The sequence below is a fragment of the Seriola dumerili genome, unplaced genomic scaffold, assembly GCF_002260705.1.
Source record: "Seriola dumerili isolate Sdu_G_001 unplaced genomic scaffold, Sdu_1.0 BDQW01000105.1, whole genome shotgun sequence".
NCBI classification, from domain to species: domain Eukaryota; kingdom Metazoa; phylum Chordata; class Actinopteri; order Carangiformes; family Carangidae; genus Seriola; species Seriola dumerili.
The window spans coordinates 4,137,957-4,161,256 of NW_019174360.1; the positions used below are offsets into that span (position 1 = coordinate 4,137,957).

Here is a 23,300-nt window from a genome sequence, read left to right on the forward strand (position 1 = left end):
ACTTCATGGCCAGGTATCAGGAAGCGTTTAAAGGAGGAGTTACGGGGCTGCCTTGTAACAGCAGTTCCTGGACCAGTTTATCCTCTCGAATCTTGTCCTTATCTCTGAGATCAGGCTGAAGCTGCCCCCCTCCCCCCAAGTTTTGGACAACCAAACAGAGGTTAGGTAGCCATCGACTGGCGGAGGATTTGAGGGTTTAAAATTGGTGAGGCAGTAGATTATCTCCCGGTTTCCTGGCATTCAAACTGAGGTTAATAGCCTCTTTTCAGCACTAGGGCACAATGTCGGCTGTCCGCCATTGTCTCTAGTCAGCATAATCTGTTTACACTCTGTCTTTCGTTCCCTGTTTTGACAATGCACACACATCTGAAGGGATGAACAATGAGGGGAACAATGCAGTGGACATTAATTCTCTTTCTGAGAATGTCTTATTAGTCTCGAGAGGCTGTTTCCAGAAAATGGCTCCAAATTTATCTTGTTCCAGTTCCAGCCTGATGTTAGGGGAATTCTTTCTCTGATGAGAGTGCTCATCAATTTTGTGTGTATGTTGAATTGTGGTCTCTTTAAAGAATGGCCTCCTGGGAAATTATTTCCCTCTCAACAAACATTATGTTTAACTTGCCTATACCTACCTGCATCTATCCCAAATGTATCTTCTCTGGCAGTATGCAGCAACTGGATTCGTGTCTCTGGATCTTTTTTCCAAAAACCCTTTTCTGCAAGTCTCTGCACTTTGCAGTCCAAAAATAGCGGAATCACAGGAATGTGGCAGGACTGAATCTCAGCTGGCTGATTGGATTGTCTTTTGCTCTATCTCAGGCTGCATTAAGCAGCCGAGGCTTTGGACGTATAAAAAGGTGATGGATGCCTCCTCCTTACGTCTGGACCGCTCAGAGCTGACCTCAGCAGAAGGCAGGAAAGGCAAAAAAAAAGAGAGACTGTGATTTACTGACCAGGCCGGTGAGAGAAGAGGGGAGGATGAATGCCACTCAGCTCCCACGGCTGACAGCCACAGATGTAAAGCTGTTCCCTCACTGCTTCTCTGTTTGTCCTGCTTTGCTTTTTTTCCTTGATGTTTGGAGGCAACATGCATCCTGAAGAGATTACTCGCTGGGAATCACAAGATTTTGTGATTGGCTATCAGACCTATTTCGTTCCTCATCTTAGGCTACGATCTACTCGTTCTCTCCGAACTTATTAGCATGGTCAGAACGTTATCTGTTCCCCTCTCTCCTCACCCCCATTATTCACTGCTGCCATTCTCATTTCTGTCCTTTAAGGTTTTAACATTACAAGAACGTCATGATCAAGTGGTGCAGTGGTGGTTTTAGAGCTAAGTGGGTGCATCTGCTGTGACCCTGTCATCCATCTGTCAGTAGCAATTAGGCTGCTAGATGGATATTCTTTATGTGAAAAGCATAAGATGCATTCTGTCTGCTTAGTCTATATGCTGATATCTGTTTGACTGCTTGAGAAAGCACAAATTATTCAGGCAAATGCCAGAGAGCCCATTATCCTGTACACAGTAAGATGAGTCACACTCGCATTACAATCAAGCCAAGTGAATCCTCATCACAAATCTGGACCGCAGGGATGAATCCTCATAGATCAACATGTGAGGCACGAGGGGGGGGGGGGCTAGGGAAAGGCATTAATGGGTTAGTCATTGCAACAGGTCATTCCTCACATCCCACAGACTATTTCAGGCAACTTTTCAAAATATCAAAATTTCTACGACACTGACACACTCACAGTTTAGTTCAGCTCACCCAGACCAAAGATAAAGATGATATGTTATTGCTTTTTAGATCTAGTCGATGTCATGTTCACACGGACTTTTACAAATGGAAGTAATTTTGAACTCTCATGGTCACAGTAGGTAACTCAATCATCGGGCTTTTTGTGACTGTAATCCTAAATCATTCGATTATGGACCTACTGGGAAAAATCTAAACAAATTTCATTACAGTTAGTGAGTGAGGTGATGGTAAGTCATGTAGCATTTAACTGCTCCTCATGGGTTTATTTATCTTCTTCGGTGCCACAAAGAGCTCACAAACAAAGAGATACTCTGAGCATTATTAGTAGTGAGTGTAACGTGACAGGACTGGTTGTTTGGTCTGCAGCAGGGTTCAGATGGCAGCTTTCAGACTGTGCCAATTTCACTTCTATAACAAACTCACAGTTTGGATAAAAGTATAAAAGTTGATGCAGCAGAACCAGAGATAATGTCTTCAAAGCATTTTATTCAAAACATTTTTCTTCCTTTTTCTCAAACATGATGTCTACATTACCCACAATTCAAGTCAACAAAAGGCTTTATGCAACATTTTCTCACATGTTCAGTGTTACTCCCCAACACCCGCACACAGACTTTGATCAACTTTGCTGAACTTGGTGCAGTGGAGATCATCTGAACCACACACGATTTGTTAGGTATGACAGCACTGAATACAGCCAGGCGTCACGTGCTGTAGACAAACAAAGATACCTGAAATGCTTGAGAGAAAAGGAAAGATGCTGTTTGTTACAGAGAGTATGACTGTAATAGGATTTTGTTGTAATTAGTTCTGAGACCTGTATTTGATGAGCTGAGAGGTCTGTAAAACTTAGAGCCAGCTGTTGATGAATGCTGAATGATTGTGTTGTTCTGGGAGCCAAAGAGTTATTTTTTATTATTTCTTCTATTTCTCCAATTTGGAGTTCCCGGTCCCCTGCGGTAGTCTCATTACCGGACTAATATGCTCAGATTTGGTTGTGACACTGACGAGTTTGGCTGCAGCGTCTTGAGCTGCACTCTTTTTGGGATATCAAATGAAAAGGACGTTACATTAATCTAATACGATATATGTTTCAGAGGCAGAATAGAACATAACTGATATTATTTTTGAGAATTATGTGTAGAATTGATTAAAAGCACCCCAGATTCCTGACCAGCTGACTTTGGTATATAGGAACTAACTCTGAGCTGTATTTGTACAATCCTAGAGAATCTCTTTGTTTAGCTGTAGAGAGTGTTGGCACATTATTGTCAGCAGTTTGAGGGGTACAGTTGGTTTGATTGGCAGTAAAAAAATCCCACTAAGTTCATAGGGTTCGAGTCAAGGCAACAAGTGGAAGCTGTTGGCATCATCAGTATCTATTTGTGTAGCGGAAGAGAGAGACTGGATCAGTCATGTAAAATATTATCTCAAAATATGAGAGATTTTATCTGCTACGGAGCTGATACATGCATTAGATTTATTCAACAGGACCTCAGCAGGAGATCTGATGCAGTTAATCATTTTGTCAATTGTGGGGACAGAACCTGAGCCTTATTTTTATATTCATTTATCACTCTAGAGATGTAGAACTGTCTCAGAAATTGTTATAGCTATTAGGTGTGGTTTTATAGATTTCATAGCTTGCAGTTCAGTCTTTCATAACATGTATTCAGTCTCCCTGCAGGTTCTCTGCAACATCATCACTTATTTCCCACTTCACCAGGGAGCGTTTGGTGTTCCAGATATCTTTTACTTTTGGTCAGTCTGTCAGGACACAGTGAAAATTCCCCAACAAAGTTTCACATGCTGACAGGAAGGGCAAATTGAACTTTGTCTACTCACAGATAGAATATCTGCTGCATGTGCAGGGTAGGGGATAAAGGCTTATTCCTGGATTTGGCCTCATTGGAGAAGCTAGAGATCCTGATGCAGCCATGCATGTAAGAGAAACTGAAGAGAAACAAACCTGCTCTTCAGCCTTACATGCCTCTGTGGCCAATTTACCATTGAAAATCTTTAATTTCATCTCCAGCATCTCTTCAATGTGTGTACAGTTGACTTAGGCTGTTTGATAATCTCAACAAGGGATCATCATCAGCGAGCTCTATGAATAGGAATATTTCATCAGATAGCAGAATCAATACTCACCACGAGCAGAAGCATTTTCCTGTAATATTCCTATTCTGCAAAATGTATAGATTAGGTTTTGATGTTCACTACCACAATAAAGTTGTTTGGTCTGCAGAGATTGCACAGCCCTGATCCCCCCAGCAGACACACACATACCTGCAATGGAAGGAAAAACATAAGCATCAGGAGCAGGTGGAGTATGAAGATATATGATGTATAAGCCCATTTGCTGGCCGGCTGCTGGTACTTGTGCCCCAGTTTTACAGTCTTCTGACTGTTTTATCAGCTCACATCAGTGTGTGTGTACATAAAAATATATACAGTGTGTGTACATGTGTGTTTATAGACATGTCCATGTGTATACATTAAAGAGAGCAAAGGCTTTCCAAGTGCCTCATGGCCCACCAGGCTGCCCCGGCACAGCTGGGGAGGAGGCCGGAGACATTACTCAGCTATTAAACTGTTATTTGCAGGTGTCACCCTCAGCGGGAGCTGTGTTGATAGAAGGCGGAAATGCCCTCAAGGTTCACAGCTATACACACACGCACATATCCTTCAGACAGGGGTGTTTGAGGTCTTGGTTCATGGTTGTGGCTCCCCGGCTTGATGGGGCGTAACAATGGCCAGTAGGGGAGCAGAAGGGTGAGCCAGATCGGGCCAGGAGGGGGGCAGTGGGACACCACAGGACAAAAGGACCGGCCCAGTGGGGAGGCCACCTGCCACTCCATTTCACCCGTGATGAATCGCCCTGGTTTCTTCTCTCTTTGGCTTGTTTCTGTCAGGAACTTCAGGCTTCACTCTGACGGCTGCTAGGAGTGTAAATTGTTGCGTGTTTGTATTATAGTGTTAGTCATCTTGGAAAGTACAATTCAGCCAGTGCAAACAGTTGTATTATATCTTCTGTGGCTGTGGAAGAGTTTTGGTCAGGGTTATCCAGCTCAGGTGAGGGAACAACAAATATATTACAGAAAACCTGCATGAAAAACTCGGGGCATTTCATTTGAAAGACGTTAGTGTTTTTACGAAGCATGGGCGGTTTAACAAAAGCCGCTCTCAAACTGGATTATGGGAAGTGTAGGATCCAGCATTTTTGGAATTTGACCAGTTTTAGGAAATAAAAAGTCTTTGATAAAACTGAAAGAACGGTAATAATCCGTTGTACCCCTTTGGTTTATGTGCATTCAGTAGTTATTGCATAAAAGAAGTTTGTATTTGAATATATTGTTTTATTCCCTAAATTGGAATTCTACTTCTTTTCTAACTTAAATTGTAATTTTTAAAGGAGTAACCTTAAACTACCTCTCTCTCTCTCTCTCTCTCTCTCACTCGCTCCTTTCAGGGAGTCAGTTGAATGATGTTTATATCAATAATTAAATCAATATCACTAAATCCCTAATATTTGTAGAAGCGGCAGTTTAAACTGTTCAGGTTCCTGGATGACAAACTGTTTTAAGAACCCTTTCAGGCAAAAACCTGCGTCAGACCTTCATCAAACCCAGGTGAGCAGGAGGATTGTGATGGGGTGTCACCAGACGCTCGTTGACCTATTCAGATAGACTGCCAACGCAGGTTTGACTCACGCCGCCGTGTTTCTAAGAACATGACTGCAAAAATGACTCATTTTCCATCTAAAGGTCTGTAAACCTTTTAATAATCAACTGTTCCTTTGCCTCTATTTATCAAACAGTTATTTGTCTTCTTTTTTAATGAGTTGGACATTAATAGTTTGTGGTATTTACGCCAACAACACTGGTGGGTGAGGCACAACCTAGCTGGTAAGTGACTCATTTGTTTTTGTAGTCCATTATACTCCAGCTGTGCTAGCTGATGTTTTAGGAAGCAGGTTCATTCATTACCTGCTTCATTAGTTCTGTCCCTCAAGATATGGCACCTTTCTGTTATTCTCTTTTTTTTCCTCCGTCAAGACTTTGACCGAAGAATGCCAGAGAGGCAGTTTTCTCTTTCCCTAAGGGGCTTTACCTCAGAATGGGAAAATGCTATCCATAGGGGAGAATGAATTACTGGATCTGCTTGACTGAGAATGGGGAGAAACCTTAAACCCATTTCTCTTATATGAATATACAAATGCAAAATCATCATTTTATTACAAGTTTGCCTTGTCCGCAGAGAAAAGGTGCAGTGAAGTAAAAGAGGGACATAGTTGTGTATATTGTGGTGAATCCAGCTTGTCTCCTCTCATACAATCACAGCGTGTCAAAGCACGCACCAGTTTATAGAATCTACACAAAAAATAAGAAACTCATCACAGCAGGAAACATCCTCTCAGCAACTGCTGCTTGTTTCACATCCAGTCGGTTATGTCCCCCAATGTGATCACAACAGTTTTTTTTGACTGTCACAAAAAATAAACACAGTAAATTATATTTTAGTTATTCAAGAATTGCTCATATTTCCAATTACGCCTTGAAGATGGGTTTAGATGGCTGACATGCTGCCTTTGACTGTGTTCACCACCCATTGCTCTCTTAATTGGTTCCTTCTAATTTAAACAACTTGCTTGTTGAGTGTTTTGTGTTTTGAGTGCCAAAGATGTGAGGTTGCTCCCTCCAGAGTAGCGGAGAGTCATAATTTACCAGACTTGGGGGAAGATGCACATGAATGTGAAAGCAGTCACACAAACAAACGTCATCTGAGATGTCGGAGGAGTCCTTATGAAGTCGGTCCAGAGCCACTGGACTAAGGCCTGATTGCTGTCGCTGTGGGCCCGATGCTTGGGGCCAATTATGCTTTTGGCAGAGCAATTTGACTCTATCGCAGAGCCACACATGGACACGCACACTGTCGCTCCTGCCTGTTCCAAATGCAGTAGTTCTGTGTTTACAGTATCCACCTCCATGATGGTCAGGGCTTCATTAAATCAAGATTTATGTAGTAAAGTGAAACCAAATTGGTGCAACGCAGTAACGACTCCCATCAGTGCCCCAAAGTTTTATTGAAGATCAAATTAGTACGAATACAAGGTGTTTGCCAGATGTACAGACCATGTCCTTACACATCATATGATAATACACTGATAACGTGATGGGACACAATGAATCTGTCACGGGATTTCACGTAATAGGACGTGATGAGTACACAGTATATGTGTGACGGGATGGGGTTGGACATATTCCACGTGACGGGACATGGCAGGTTTGTATGTGCCAAGTGAGGGGGTGTGACAGGTCAGGATGGGAAACGACCAGATGGGATGGGATGTGGTACACTCTGTGAATTCATGTGAAGACAAATTTTTATCGTGAATGATTGTGTCTCAAATAACTTACACGACAGTAAACAGACACTGTTTTGTACACTGCTAACATCCTTTTATTTTGACAGATTTCACACAATATAACCTCATGTCTTAAGAGTTACATATCAAGTCAGCAAAGATTTTGTAGATTTTGAATGTCTGTGAATAGAAAACACAAATACATGATCTTCTAAAACTGTTATAAGTATAGTCTTTACTGTTCGCCGTCTTCTATCTGCAGTTACTCATCCTGACTCCAACTCAGGATCAGAAACCAAAGCCGCTGTTGATTGAAACGTGGTGATGCTATAAGCTGCAGCTCCTCTTCCTCCCACCTTCGTTCCCACTTGTCTTGGCACAGCTCCTGCACATTATTCCTGCAGTTCTGTCGAGTCTTTTGGCTTCCTTGCAGTCGTTCCTCACAGCGCAGCTTTCCTTCGTAATAAGAAGCAAATTCAGGGGGTTTTAGCATTTTGTAGGAAATGAAATGTTGTTGTTTATCTCCCGGTCTAATGAGACACAAGGAGGTATGGGATAGCTACTTATCTTCAGCATCGGAAGCAGCAATCAGAGCGAGAATCCTGCACATGTTCTCTGTACCCTCTGTGCATTCACATCTTTGCACGTAGCTAATCATTCACTGCACTCACTGTTTGATTTACTCTGCTTTGAATGATACAGACTTCATTTCAAGGACTCAGCAAGATACAATACTTAGTAATTAAGCTCCAGCATGCTTCTCTATCTGAAACTATTGACTCTCCTACCAAGTAATGTCAGCAGGTCCTGAATAATAATTCAGAAACATTCACACCTGCTGCCAATCTGCAGCTTTTTTGACCCCTTTCTGACCATGATGTTCACAATTAACTGTGAGAGTTATTGTTGTCAGTTCTCTTCTCTTCATATTCAGTGTCAGTCACCTCTTCATCCTTTACATACTAAGTAGCAGAGAGCCTGAAGGCCTGGACAGAGACTGCAGAGACAGTGTGTGAGAGGAAGATAGACAATATGTGCTGAGGTGCATGTATAGCATGTGGCCCGGGGTCGCTTTGATGTGTGCATGCATCCCCAGGGATGATATGGGTTGGTACAGATACGGTTTGTCACCACACACACATACAAATGCACATGCAAGCAAGTTATGTTGTGTAGCGGCAGGGTGGCCTACAAACAAAGCAGGGAAGCCATCTTTTGACCACATGACGTAAGTACCCTTAAGCAAGACACTTAATCCCAGTAGACGACCTTTGACCTTTCTTCAAGTGAGGACTTGCCCTGCGGGGGCAGTACAGTATCATATTTTATTACATAACAAACATACAGTGACACATTTTCTTTTCTTTCTGTGTATCTCTGAACTTGAGTCACCACCCAGCTCATGTGGGGGGTGGTGTAAAAAACACAAGCAAGACGTAGCCTGTCATATTAAAGCAGCCAGCAGCAAATTGCACATCTAGGCTAATAAAAGCGACAGGGAAATTGCTGCCAGCAGATTTCCTCCAAATCTCCCCAGTAATTCCCCATGAGCCCTGGCATTACTGCCTCACTACCCAGCCTCAGATTAACCCCCGGCTCCCCCCCACCCCACCTCGGCCTCATAGCCACGCAGCTCAGGGCTTCACCATGCCAGTTTAGCCTCTTGATTTACATTGTCCTTTTGATATCTTCAAAGGTGGCTCCTCTTTTCAAATCCTGTGTACTGGCTAGTAGCATTGTAAGGCCACAGACCAGGGACAGTACTGTTGCATAATGCTTATGTGGGATTTGTTTTCATTATCATCATCATTAGCTCTAAAATTGCATACTTAGGTTTTAAGCATTGGGATTTATTGTATTTTTTCATTTATTTTACTTTGGACAAATTTGTACCTTTGACATGAAACAATAATTTTAATATTTTTTTAAATGTTTAGGGTCAGTTATCAAGTATGCCAAACATTTACTGGTTCCAGCTTCACAAATGAGAGGATTTGCTCTTTTTCGTTGCTTTATGTCTTTCTAAATTAAATATTTAGGGATTTAAAGTGTTGGTCGGACAAAACAAGCGATATAAAGACGTCTCTCAGAAAGTCATCTCACTCTACTAAATGACTTATCAAAATTGTAATCTACAAATTAATTAATGATGAAGATAATGATTTGTTGCAGCCCTAAATGCAGTCAACCCCTGAAGATGTGACTCAGGAGTTGACTCATAATCCCTGTGTGTCTCGTTCTGTTTCTAAAAATCCCCACAGTAAAGCCACCAGAGCAGCTGAACCCACTTAGTTCCCTCCTGTGCTCTGACTCCACCTCATCTCTGCCTCCACTCCCCTGACCTCCGGGTCGATCGACCCTGCTGCGCTTCACCTCTGTAAGCGTTTGACCTGGACTTGGTGTCCAGCTGTGCACTGAGCCAATCGGCATTCACAGCAACATTTCGTCCATCAGTGCCAATTCCGAACAAGCTACCCAGATATCCCAGGTTGCAGTGCAGGAAACGACTCAGCGGGACCCTACCTCTACTCTGCACGTCAGTGTTACAACACAGTGGCTGATATTAGAGATTCTGTATTAGACAGGTTTAGGAAACCTAATCTGTGTTTTATGGATTCTCTTTCTTCCCTCACTCGAGCTGTTTCTCTCTCTATCTCTATCGATTTATTTCTTTACCTCAGTCTCTCTCACTCTCTCTCTTGCTCTATACTGTCCGTCTTTTCCTCTCTTTTTGAAAAACATTTTGGCAAAGAGGAAAAGCATCTTTTGAGCCACACTGGGTCTAGTGATAATGTCAGTCGCTCAGTCAGCCCACCACTTTGGTTCAGACTAAAACATCCCAAACATTATTGGATGTTCGGGAGAGCAGCCACACATGCGAGCATGGCTGTAGACTCTGTCTTGTTTTTTCTCCTCGTCTCCCCTTTTCCTAAGTCTGAAACTGACTTTACTCTCTCTCAAAGTTTTGATTTATATCATCCCTGAGTCAATTTGTCTAAGTGATGTGAGTGAGGTGTGCCAGTGGCACTAGCAGCAGTGCTATAAAGTATATACCCCAGCAGCCTCAGGCAGACAGAAGGGTCTCGCACTCCTGCAGGGGCCACTTTTCCCCAACTCAAAACAATGCAGTATGTTGTTGAATTAAAAAAAATGGAAAAGGGCATTTTGAAAAAAAAAACTGCTGGAATTAGATAAAAATTACCTTTTTTATATATATATTAGATTATTTCACAAATTCATATTTCATATTCTCTTGATTTATTTGTATGGCTATTTATTTCATCATGGTTCATCATACATATCAGCACAGAGATGACCAAGCTGAAAATAAAATGCCAGAGTGTGCCCAGAAATAAACAAATAACGAGAGCATTTACTGCCAAGTTTCCTAAAATAACATCAGTGTTTCATCCCGTCAGGGTTGGCAGTTAACTGTTAGCTTACCAACAACCGAGCATAATGTTATTTTTTGATTAATAAAGTTTCAGAAAAAAGCCTCCGGTGGAAAAAAATAACACGGGGATACAGGTCCATATCATTTCCTGGTGGGAGTATTAAGTTTATATCGAATTGAGTGTATATTTAAACAGCTGTAGGTCTTAAAGAGAAACATAGTAGAGGTGCATCTGATAGCTATCCTATAGACAAGGCAAGGCTCTCAGGTCATCAGGAACTGAACTACTGTGGCAACAGTGAAATATCAGCTTGTTTACCTGCAGAGAGAGAAGCTGAGAAAAAGGACGGGCAACAGGCAAGATTGACTGAAAGACTGAAAGCGAAGGGGGGAAAAAAAGAGAGTAGGTAGTGTAATTTGATCGGCGTATGCTGGGAACTCATCAGTATGCTGCTCATGTACACCCCCAACTCCCCTGCGCTGCACACACAAACACACACATAAGCACAGAAGTTGCACAAGGATGGCCGTCAGGATAGACAAATAACAGAGTAATGTAATCATGTAAGCGCTCCATCACTCTCATCATCCCACGGATTCAGCTTTCCCAGTTCATACACACACACACACACACACACTTTTGTCATAACACTCATGAAACACTGACCTCAGTCATTCCTGGATCCTCCTGAATGTTGACAGGCTTTTCTCTTGTTTTCAGGGCTGAATATGGAAATTCACTTCTTCTTCACTACCAACCTGAAGGTAGCATTGAGTCGCTACATTTTAGATTCTTAGGTTTGTTTATTCATTCTTTGGTCGCATATCTTCAAAACAGGCATCTTATTTATCCGTAGACTGAATGTTATTCAGGCAAAGTTAATCAGGAATATATTAGCGGTTAAAACATGTTTACAGTTCACAAACTGATGCATCGAGAAAATACTAGAGCTCCTTCTGAAATGTAAGATATTGTACAAGTGTTTTCACAGGCTGGTACCACTTCTTATCATTTGTAAAGTGACCTTTATGTTATTGCTGCTTAAAGTCTAGCAAATCAAAAAAACTCATTCCTCACACATATTTTTCACTCATTTCACGTTTCCCTCAGTGCCTCATCTGAACTGATTATATGGGCTTGACCAGAGTATCTGATGTTTATTATTTCTGATATTATTGGAAATCATGCTTATGCAGTACTTGAGATATTTTGTGGATTATCACTGAGCACCGATCACACTGTGGATTTGGGAGTGCCGCTTAAGTCTGTACAGTAGAGAAGCTACTAGTCTAACAGTGGATGAAGTGAATAAGCCCAAAAGCTCCTAATGTGCCTGCTGGTTTACAGATTATAAAAGATATTTGTCAGTCTGTTTGGTGGTGAAATGCAGTGGCTGCAAACAGTGATAAAGGGTTTTTTGTGACAAGTTGAGCACATCACTCTGTTAAAAAAGATTTGTTGTTGTTTTTCAGGGGTGGTTTTCTTGTCATATTGGACCACATCTGCATCTTTATTATTATTCTGCTACTAATATCTTATAATACTACTGATGATCAGTGACTTTGTATAATTTCACCGTGCCGGACCACATATGTTTCAAAATGTACATATGTGCACAAATTAGCGTTTTTGTGAAATGAAATATAGATGCATACTGGTTCTAAGTCCCCCACTGTTGCATTCAGGGAACAGTGCATGATTGACAGATCAGCACTTGCACTTTTAAATTTATGCACACACCATGATATCCCCCCTTTAAAATGTTTTCCAGCATAAGGTCATAATTTATCTTGCCTCTAGTTACTTCCTCTTCTCCTTCCCTCCCACCTCTTAATAGCATTGCTTGTAATTTATTGTATTGTTTTTAATTAAATGGATGGCAAGGGGGTTTAAGTGCCCAGCAGTTCTAAGACGTGCCATTTCTTATCTGAATTCTAAATTCAGTGCACACCTACTGTAAAGCGGGACTATAAAGCTGAATAGGTCCCAAACTGCACTGCTGCGTGTTAGAGGGATTGAACAGTTAGACAAATGTCACCTTTAGAAGAGAAGAGCGGGGATAATAAAGCGACGGCTGGGAAGCAGTGAATACAAACTTCACAGACATCAGGACACCACAGATTCACAGCTCCAGCAGTCTGGCTGGTGTATTCTCAGTCTGGCATAGAGGATCAGAGAGGAAACAGCCTTGGATTACAGAGATGGTTGCTCTGATAAAGAAGAACTTTAAATTAAATGTAGTCACAGCAGGCTAAGTGCAGGACTGCTTCCCTCAGTAAAGACCATGCCACGTTTCCGAACATAATTTCTTATGAAACAAGATTACATGAAATTAGGGCCATTTCATGTTATAAAAACTGTAAAAAGAAATTGCTTGTAAAAATGCTTAATTCCACTATCTGTGTATGTTGCTCACATCCTGTCTCTGTCTTCACCGTCCACTTCCTGCAGCACAACAGAATGGTCAGACCATCAGAGTGCTTAATAAGGAAAATATACTGCAGCAAGGAGTCGTGGGTGGGAACGAGCAAATCAATTTGATTATCCACGGTGCAAGCTGAGATATATGTCTGAATAATCAGAGGGTGAGCTATGGACTCTGAGGGTTTATTCTGTGTGACTGGCGTTAAATGTGATTTCCCTATATATCAGGTCATTGGAGAGTATGCCTCAAAGGTTATTTGTTCTAGATAGCCGTTCACAAGACTCAGATTTTATTCCGATGGCGATCTGACATTCAGCAATCACAGTCTTATGACCTTCCTGACCTTACAACATTAAAGTCCTTTATTTTGCAAATGCACCATTCATCCAGTCTTGTCAGCGCCCCCAAGGAGAATTCTTGTCGCCTCTTTTCGCAGCAGATATTTCCTATCATGCTGACATTTTGTCATCCCCAGACGCTTGTGTCAATGTTATGGTAATTTATCCAGATGGACACATGGAGGGTTTTAAACATGTTTTCTCATCATGGCATGTTTATCTAATGCACGTTGTTTCCGGATTCAGAGCATGACAGTCGCGCCCAACTGGCCCAAAATCCCAACGTACCCCTTTTGAGCATGTGAACATGAATTTATTACTTCCATATGTTCATGCAAATTGGAAGGACAGCAGCATAGGTAGTACAAATCACTCCAATTATCCTGCCTATGCACCAGAACACCACACACTCGCTCACACAGGCAGAGATCTCATACTGTGTTTTTTGGGGTTTTTTGTGTGTGTGAACATGACGGACAGGGAGAAAGCAGCAGGACGCTGTGTAGATGATGTCTGCTCTCACCAGAGCTTTAACCTTTCCTTCAGCATCCTTCCTGCAGAGTCTCTGTTTCCTCGCGGCCCTTCTGTCACACAGTCCTATTGTTTTTTCCCTGTCCTGATTCAGCACTCATTATAGAAACCTGTTTATGTACAAAGCTCTCCCAAGACATGCTGCAAGGCACGAGACAGAAGGGAGAGAGGTGAGGTGGAAGACAAAGAGGGGGAGATGAATAGGATGAATGCAGACAATGAAACAATGAAAACAGAGATAGATATATGGAGTCGTACCATGCAAAAGACGATATGCTGTTTCTAATAATTGACAATTTTGTTAGCCAGTTAGCGGTTAGCTAATTGTGCGGAAATGATTAGACATGCCATAAGATAACTTTGTCAATCGACAGGAAATGAATCCACAATGCCGATATGATTCTTTAAGTCATTTTACAAACAGACATCAAACACCAAACATACTGTACGCAAACATTTAGCCTGTGATTGGCATTTTCACTGAAGTTTTTTTTTTTTGTCTCCCCTAACTCTAACTTTTCTTTTTTTCTTTTTAGGTGATAATTGTGTGTGCGTTTGTCACAGCAGCTTTTGCAAACATAAAAAAATTATTATTGCAGCACTAATCAATAATGAAAATATGAATTTGCAGCTACCTGCCTATGTTTTAAATCTGCATGAAACCATTTACTAGAAACCCTACTGGAGATTCTGAATTGAAGGGGCAGAATGAAAAAACAGATTTTCTACCTTTCCCTCATGTCTGGAACAGGCGATGTAATTTTAAGAAAATTGTGATGTATCGACATCTCAGTACATGTATTCCCTACCAGTGGAGTGCCACAGTCCCACCATGTAAACCCACTTCTCTACTTTATCCGCCTCCCCCTGGAGAAATGTGATGCAATGATTTCCAAACCCAATAACACTCTCTCCCTCCCTCGCTCCTTCTGCAGCTAGATTTGAGGTGATAAGTTACAGCAGCTTTTCCTCCTGCTTTTTCAAACCTGTTCCACTCATTCACTTCACATCGCTGCCTCGGTTAAGTCGCTGCCCGGACTTCCTTGTTCATTCAGGTCACGTGTGCTGCAGATATCCAACGCGGTGTCTCCTGAAATGCTGGGAAAAGCACCTACAGTCCCAACCACTCTACTGTGTCCTGTTTTCATTACACAGACTCCCCAGGAGAGGGTATGGATATAGAAGCACACTCTTTCTCTCCTCTCACTATTCTTTCCCTCTCTCTCTGTCTCGTTCTCTCTCTTGCTCACTGAGCACAATAAGCTGTCTTGATCTTAGCTGGTGAGTTTGCTTCACTAGACCATTTAGAGACTAGATTCTTTTCACTGATGGCTTAAGAGATGAAGGCCACTCTGCTGCAATAAGGTACATCCAATCGATGCTTTGGTCAATCCCTGAACAGGTGAACATGGAGCAGAAGGCGTGATGGCCAAAATGTTAAATGGATGTACACTATATGGCTTAAAGTATGGGGACACCTCTTTGAGCTTTGTGGCATTGGTTTTTTTGGATTCCTGCTTCAACACAACAGTGGCCCGAGCGCAAAGCCGGATCCTTAATAAAATGGTTTTCCTAGATTGGTGTGAAAGAACTTCACTGGCGTGCAAAGAGCCTGACCTCACCTCCACTGGGTATGACTTGAAGCCAGACCTTATCCCCCAAAACTAGTGCAGAACCTCCCTAATGCTCATGTGGCTGAATGGGAGCCATTTCCTTCGGACTGGTTCCAGAGTCTCGAAGAAAACCTTCCCAGAATAGTGGCAGCAGATCAATACCCGAAGTTTGGACATGTAATGGTCACTGTGTCAGATTAAATGGCTCCATTGTGACTCGGCCCGGAGACAAATTTGATTATACACGAGGGTGCGGAGACATACTTCCAGGATCACAAATGTCGAATCGCCATGCAGTCACACAGCATGTCAAAGACATGGTTAAACTGAGTGAGCAATGGCTTGCGGTAGCCTTTCCATCTGGGCCTCCAGATCACAGAATCGGTCTTCCATCGTGACACGCTGCACTGGATAACCAAACAAATCGTTCCAGACACCCCATGTCTGTTGGCCCAGGCCATTTCCAGTATGATATTGTCTAGTCTGATCCCAGCATTACACCAACTTGATATCCAGAATGTCTGCCTCTGCAGCAGCCAATATCTAAGATGAGAGTTTTAGATTTATGTACATGACTCCTTTCACTGGGACTGCTATTGACCTGTTTTAGCATGTGTTGGTGTGAGTAACACAATTCTACCCTGCTGTAATTTGTCACGAATGAGCCAGACTGGGGATAGAAATAGCATTTGATAGATTCGACAGCATCTGAAAGTCAGCCATGCAAGTGCCATGAGTCATAACATTTCATCATTAACAAGCAAATTCGAGTGTACATAACCAAGGCTGGATGGAGGAGGAGACTTTTTGAGCAGACAGGAGTAGACAGGAGTAGATTTGGTTCTTAGTCATGCAGCACAATGGATGAAAGTCAATGAAGAGGCCTATGTTGTCTGGAGGTAGAGAATAATTCAGATCCTCTGGACACTAGTTAAGAATAAATTCACTTAAAGCATCTCTTAAGTAGGCCCCAGCTGAGCGTCTAACCACAGGGAGCTTCAGCTAGGAAATGGGACTGTTGGGGGTCTGGGCACGCTTCAAAGGTGACCCAGCAAGGTCTCAAGGAACCTGCTATTTTGTGCAATCAGTCTCTTATTTTTCTCATTGTGTATCTGTCTATTACGCTCCCCTCTCTACCACATCTTGTACTTTCCCCAGCTCTCCGGCCCTCCATCAGTAGCTAAACTACATGGTGCCGCTTAGGGATTCTCCAGACGTCTCCTTCGTTCTAGGCTAAGCCCGACAGGAGTTCCTCCTCTGCCTGCATAGCCCTGCACCAAAGCCCAGTGAGCGTTCAGTTCCTGTTGGTATCCAATCCCTGCCTTCTCACTGTGAGGGAAGCATTTTCCTTTTTTTTTTTTTTAAATTCTCAGCTAACAGCAGCATCAGCATTTCAGAGTCAGAATCAGGTTGGGGAAGAAGACAGGGCTTTCAAAGAAAGTTTTTACTTTACTTAACTCTTTGTGCTGTAACATTGTAAGTGGCAGGTTTTTCGTGTCTGAGGATGTTTTTGGATCAGCAACAAGATGGGAGAACATAACAACAATCAATGAAGCCACAATGGGCACAGCACATAAACACTTAACAATGCCTCACAAAACCATTAGCAAAAATACCATCTGCCTCAAAGCTGACGTGTCAATTTCTATCATCATCTGATGCTTTTCTAATTGTGGTATTACCTTTTTTCCTCCTTTCACCGTGGCACTTACCCTTTAAGTGTTTCATTAATGTCTAATGAGCTTTTCATTTGGAGAATTCAACTGTGACTTCTCTATGCGAGATTATAAGCAACATGAGGTTTAACATTGATAATGATTCTTTCACCGGATTGGGCAGCAATAATAGGCCTTGCTTTTGTGCTGAAGAACATTGTATTATGAGAACATCAATGCAAAGAGTGGGTGTTGATCTTTGCAAATGTCATGCTCTGTTCCACAAGGCTCAAATTGGACTTGTTATTCACCCAACCCCCAGCCTGTTTGTTTCCCACTGCATTGTAATATTCAACAGTACTACCGTATGTAATTTCCAGGCACAGCTTGTCCTCGGCAAAAGTAACACAGAGCAGAGAAAATTGTAATTTCACAACACATCATTGAGCATTTCCTATTATGATTACCACGTGTTAACATGCTTATACAATTCAGAAAAACAGTTTAAACATTGTATTTTGTCTCTTGATATCTACTTTACCTGCATTAATTAAGGGGAATGGCAGTAACAGTTTGCCTGCTAAGTGATAATGAGGTGCAGCGCCAAGTATGAATAAGAGGAGATTGACCGTACGCAAGGGGGACGTAGCTAGATGAATACTGAGCACAACACAGTCAATGGCAGCCTTAAAATGCATGATTGGAGAGGCATGGGCTATAATAAACGAAACAAAGTGAACGCTGAACAGAGAGACAATTAAACCGCCACATCTGGCAATGCAATGTGAGTGGGTACCCAGCCACTGCAATTACAGGGCTCGATCGCTGGTGTAACCCTTCACTGTCTGGATGTTGTACTGGAGCAAATTATAAAGACGATGCTCACTCCCTCTGCAAAATATTTTCAGGAACTGATTCGTGCCTCCCAGATGCCCATCTGAATCTGGGAAATCCCTTTTAACCATCAACAATCATCTACTGATTCAATTCCTGGGCTATTTCTCAGTCCAGATCAGTCCCTTGCTATCCTGCTGATCACAAGCCACAGTGCAATCTTCAAGTCCTTTCATGTAGAGCCCAGGCTCTCGCATTAAAGGAAGGACTAATTATGGAGTAGAGCGAATATCATCTCGGCTGGACGAAAGGGACAAAAGTGACACAAGTGTCATTCTGACATTTTGTGAAGAGGTTTTAGTTTTAGAAGACGTTTTTTGCTTGAAAAGCACTGGCTGTTTATCTTGTCCAAAGCAAAAAGGCTAAAGCTTTTTATACTGAAATATACTTTTGATATTGTACTTTGCATCATCTACTGGAGGGATGAACACTATTCTTCCTGAAGATATTCTCTCGCTCTGGTGTTAGTATCGTTCATGATGTCGGTGGAAAGTGCAACACGTTGCTTCAAAATGTTCCATAGGTGTTCAATTGAGTTGAGATCTAGTGACTTTTAAGCCCATAGCATAATAAATCACATCATCTCATACTTAGCAATCATTGAGTGATCCCTTGTGCCCTGTAAAGAAGCATCTGTGTTTATAATGCTACTTCACTCGTTATTCAGATTTATACCCAATTAGTCACTTATCTCTATTTAAATCTAAATATATTTGAACATAAATAAGGCTGGAGATCAAAGGCAGTACCACATGTGTTTTAACAAGAAATCATGCATAAATAACATTACTGCTGACCATTTGTTAAACCAGGTTTTTTGTGGTTGACAAAAACAATCTCTCCACAAGGTTGATGGAGTAGCTGTTGTGGAGCTTTTGGTCATATCACACTGTCTTCCTCAACAGATGGGGTTTGCCCAGTTATCATCGAACTGTAAACGTTTAGATTTCCATTTTTTCAAGCACTTGATGGACTTCTTTTGATATGATTGAAAGCTCCAGAACAGCTACTAAATGGACCTTGTGGTGAGATTGCTTTTTGTCAACTGCTGTTTCCGAGTTCAAGACTAAACTTTTACTCATTAATGTTTTTAGATTTTGAAATGTATTTCTCCTACACAATCTTCCAGGCAGCCATTGGCCTCCATTAACATTAATATGGAATAAAAGACACTTTCAGAGAACTCAAACTTGCTTGCAGATTACCAGTATTTTGTAAAGTGTGCTGTTCTTATGCAGCATTATTTGTCTTTAATTGCCAGCTCCTAAATTGCTTCCCATCTCACCCAAAACATTAAACAGAAAGTTATATGTGTCCTCATTGTTGTGAAGATTGCAAATGCCCTTTCCAAAAAAAATCCTCTGAAACGCTTAGTTTCTTCACTCTCTGAAGTATTATTCCCACTAGCTCCAGGGCTTAATTTATTCAAGGCTGTTAATAGCAAAAAAAAAAAAAAAAAGAAAAGAGAAAGGTTTTCCTACTGAAGAGCTGGATTGTTTCTGATCTGAATGGAAAATGCTGCTAGATTAACTTGACATGGATGGTGCATGCAATTCGTGCAGATATACTGATCTGTAATCTATGTAATCTTCTTTGCACAACGGCGATACGATGCTCCATTCACTCTGTGTGGGAAGTCTTTCAATTCTCCATGAAGAACGGTTTGTTCTTTCCCACGTGTGGTTCCTCTGTCTAACTCTCCTCACTCACATCCCCGCAGACATACACATATGCCCCCTTTCTCCCCTGCCATAACTCTGTCAGTTGCACACAGATGCAGAAATGCATGCATGCCTGCTTTCTCTGTCTGACTCTGTCTCTTCCCCTGTTCCTGCCTCCTCTGTGGTGTTTCATGGGTTCAAAGCTTCCACTCTGTCTGCTTAGCCACGGGAATCTTTGCTGACGTCTCCGTCCTGCAACCACAGTGACAGAGAGAGATGCTCTAGAGGCGAGGGGAGATAAGAGAGAGAGGAAACAATCGCATTAAGTCTCACTTTACCCCCCTGACCAAGACCAGAGATTGGGATTTGAATGTTAGAATCTTTGTGCTTAAATCCCTGCACGGCTGTTTGTGCTTTTCCCAAACTGAGCACGCAACCTCTGCCCGTGCAGTCTTAGCTGCTCACAGTAAAGCCGGCACAAATTAACACGCCGTTGTTAAGGGAATAACACGCAGCCATATGCACAAAGAGCCCCTTGGAATAAGTCTTGGAGAGTGACACCGCGGCTGTTGCCAGCACAGCAGTAGAGCTGTCAGTGCTACAACGCAACATGCTGTTCAGATCCATGGGTGAAGCCTCTTGACATCAAAGGTGGCACACCAAAGAATCTGTGTTTCCTTTTACTGTTGTCCGCACCTGTCAAAATGGTGCGTTTTGTTTTTTGGGTTTTTTTTTTTCTTCTTGGTGTTTTATGCGCTCCTCCTGCACACCAGCCCTCCTGCTTTGTAGCACCACAGAGACCCCTGGTGGAATCAGGGAGCATAGCAATATGTGTATTTGTATTTGTGTGAATATGCGTATGTGGGGTCGAGGACAGATCTCAGCATCCCCAAAACACATTATCTCTGTCTCTTTTGCTTTAACACTCTCTCTCACACAACACACACCCAGACACACGCACACTCAAAGTCACATACACACACACACACAGCCCTTATCTCTCAGCTGTGGACAATACTTTTGTTCGGCCGAGAGACAAAATGCAAAACTGTCCTCCAACTTGGGGCCTTTTTTGAATCTCCAATCCAGATTTTCTCTATTAATGCTTTAGCTATCATCTGAGCTCGCTACACTGCACTAGAGGGCCAAATTAGAGCAGGCCTTGGTAAAATAAAATCCCTATTATCTTTGAACTAGCAAGTACCCAATTATACGCCACAGTTATCTCCCATCTCACAGACTTCTGAGTCCTCGCCACCGGGCCAATGAGCAAGGAGTGCTAATGAAGAGATGCTGAATTACCTTTTTGCCTTCCTGGACACACAACTGGTGGAGCCTCCTTGATCATCGGTGTCTTTTTATGGATCAGAGTCATTCCCCAGCTTTGATGATGTGCTTCTTTTTTCCCCACCGTTGAGCCTGTCGCAGCACAGGCCACACACTCATGGGTTTACCACCGGCTGCAGCATGTGTGCGATAAGTGTGAAAGAAGAATGAGAGGTCTCTAATCCGAGGCAGTGAGAGAAAACGAGTTTAAAAAGGGTTTATCTGTTTCCAGTCACATAGGATGTGCATTCAAAAAGAGCTGAGCAGACAGACAAAACTCCTGCTGGTCGAAGGCAGGGGGTTTGTCCGCTCATATAGGCTATATATTTTCTGTGCACATTCTTACCCCTGATCATCCCAGGCAACTAGCGTGTAAACAAAGTGGAGCTGTAAATGAGCTGAAGAACCTGATTTTTACTTTAGCAGTTGGAGTGAATTGAGTTGTAGTCAAACCACCACAAAGCAGCATTGACCTCTGCTGGCAATGTATGAACTCCTTTTACCATCACATAAACACTGAAAAGCTTGACGTAATCACAGCCTACTTCAGTGGACCCACAAGTGCAAACAGCATCCCCTCATCGTCACAAGAGGACAAGTATACTTGATTTGATCATGTGCCATTGGAACTCCTGCTTCATGTGTACAGAAGGGGAAGAAAATCAGTATGAATTGTGAGTTTTACATAAGCTGTATGAATTAATTTACATCTTGCACAAATCACTGTCCTTAAAAACTCTGCCGTACTTTTGTTCTTCAAATTTTCCAAAGTACCTCCTGCAAAATACAGTGATTGAAGTGTAAAGGTGGGATCCGACAGAGGCTGCTGAAGAATATAGGAGCTTTTATGAAGGCACAGTAGTGTTGCAAAGTTGCCGTGTAAGGGGGTTCAAGAGACTGTTTTAAAGTGTAAGAGGCTGTCAGGGAATTTAAGAAAGGTCTGGGGTGGTTTAAAATGGCATCTCTGGAGATCGAGAGACGGTTTAGGAATCGATGGAATCGGGGAGGCTTCTATGGAGTTTTTGAAGAAAAAAGAAGGGGTTTAATAACAGGAGGTAATGTAAGTCGTGTTCGCTCCAGTAATGGGTTATCACCAGATATCCAGCACCACCTGTGAAAAAGCACAGGCATGTGATACTGTATTGTTTTGACATATTTATGTGTTTGTTTTCAACTGTGGGACTATGTTGGTCAGGTACAGCGAATGCACCTGAGATGGCGTTAGAACAGTTTGAGGAAAAACAAGTGTTGTTTTAGTGCAGCTTCTGTTTGTTAGTTTTTCTATACATTGATGTGGTTGATGGTGGTAGAAAAACCACAATGCAACAGTGCATCTGGACTGACAGCATGCTGACATGCACACAACAGCATAAAATTGCATTTCTTTTTTGTAGAGAGTTGACATGCATCTGTTTTGGTGCACCATTACTATTATATTGTTCCCCCTGCTGTCTTTTTATGTTGCTGATCACGATTAGAGGAAGGTGTATCAACATGCTCTGCATACAATATGTATAGTTTAAAGCAGGTATTGCTCCCAGCCCATTTTACTATTACCCTGTTAGAAAATAATGCAAAAAATATTTTATGAAAAGTGGCTATATATATAACTATTGAACACTTAATTCACGATCATATTAAAAATCTGAATATTTTAATTAAGGTACTAACAAAGTACTAAGAAGCTATACTCTACAGCTATACATTCTCAGCAGATCATGGAGGTGTTACCTCATGTCTTATCTCTTGTCTCTCACAGGAAGTCCCGTCAACCTAACGTGCAGAGCCTTCTTTGGATACAGCGGAGACGTCAGTCCGCTCATCTACTGGATGAAAGGGGAGAAGTTCATTGAGGATCTGGATGAGGAGCGGGTTCAGGAGAGTGACATCAAGTAAGACCTTAATAAAGCCATGATGTACCCTTATATTTGATTAAATGAACAAAAAAACAATTAACAAACAAAACAAAAAAATTGCATTAAGGGTGAATTTTCTCCAGCCAGTTAATATTACAGCAGACAACATAACCAATTTATGAGGTAATTGTGATCTCTTCAAAAGCAGCAAGGGACCTGAGGGCTGAACTGGTAAACGCCTATTTAAACCCACTTACCACAATTGTGCGGACACACATCAACAAACTGAACAATAAAATGAACCTCTCACCACCAAGGTATAATTTAAATGAATTTCATGAATGCTTTATGTGGCTGTTCAATAATGCAGATAGCTATGCATTCTTTATCGTGTACAATATACATGCACAGTTCAGGCATCACTCCATCAGTAATCAGCTATTACTTTGCACTGAAATATACAGTAAGTGGAGGCAGT

General features: G+C 42.0%; 1 protein-coding gene across 1 annotated transcript in view; it reads left to right on the top strand.

Annotated features, from left to right (window-relative positions):
* Positions 1–23,300, top strand: part of LOC111222749 (interleukin-1 receptor accessory protein-like 1) — a 226,878-nt gene that overhangs the window by 178,597 nt on the left and 24,981 nt on the right. The window contains exon 7 of the mRNA XM_022746585.1: positions 22,726–22,858. Coding sequence (XP_022602306.1) covers positions 22,726–22,858 — 133 coding nt within the window. The remainder of the gene's footprint in view (positions 1–22,725; positions 22,859–23,300) is intronic.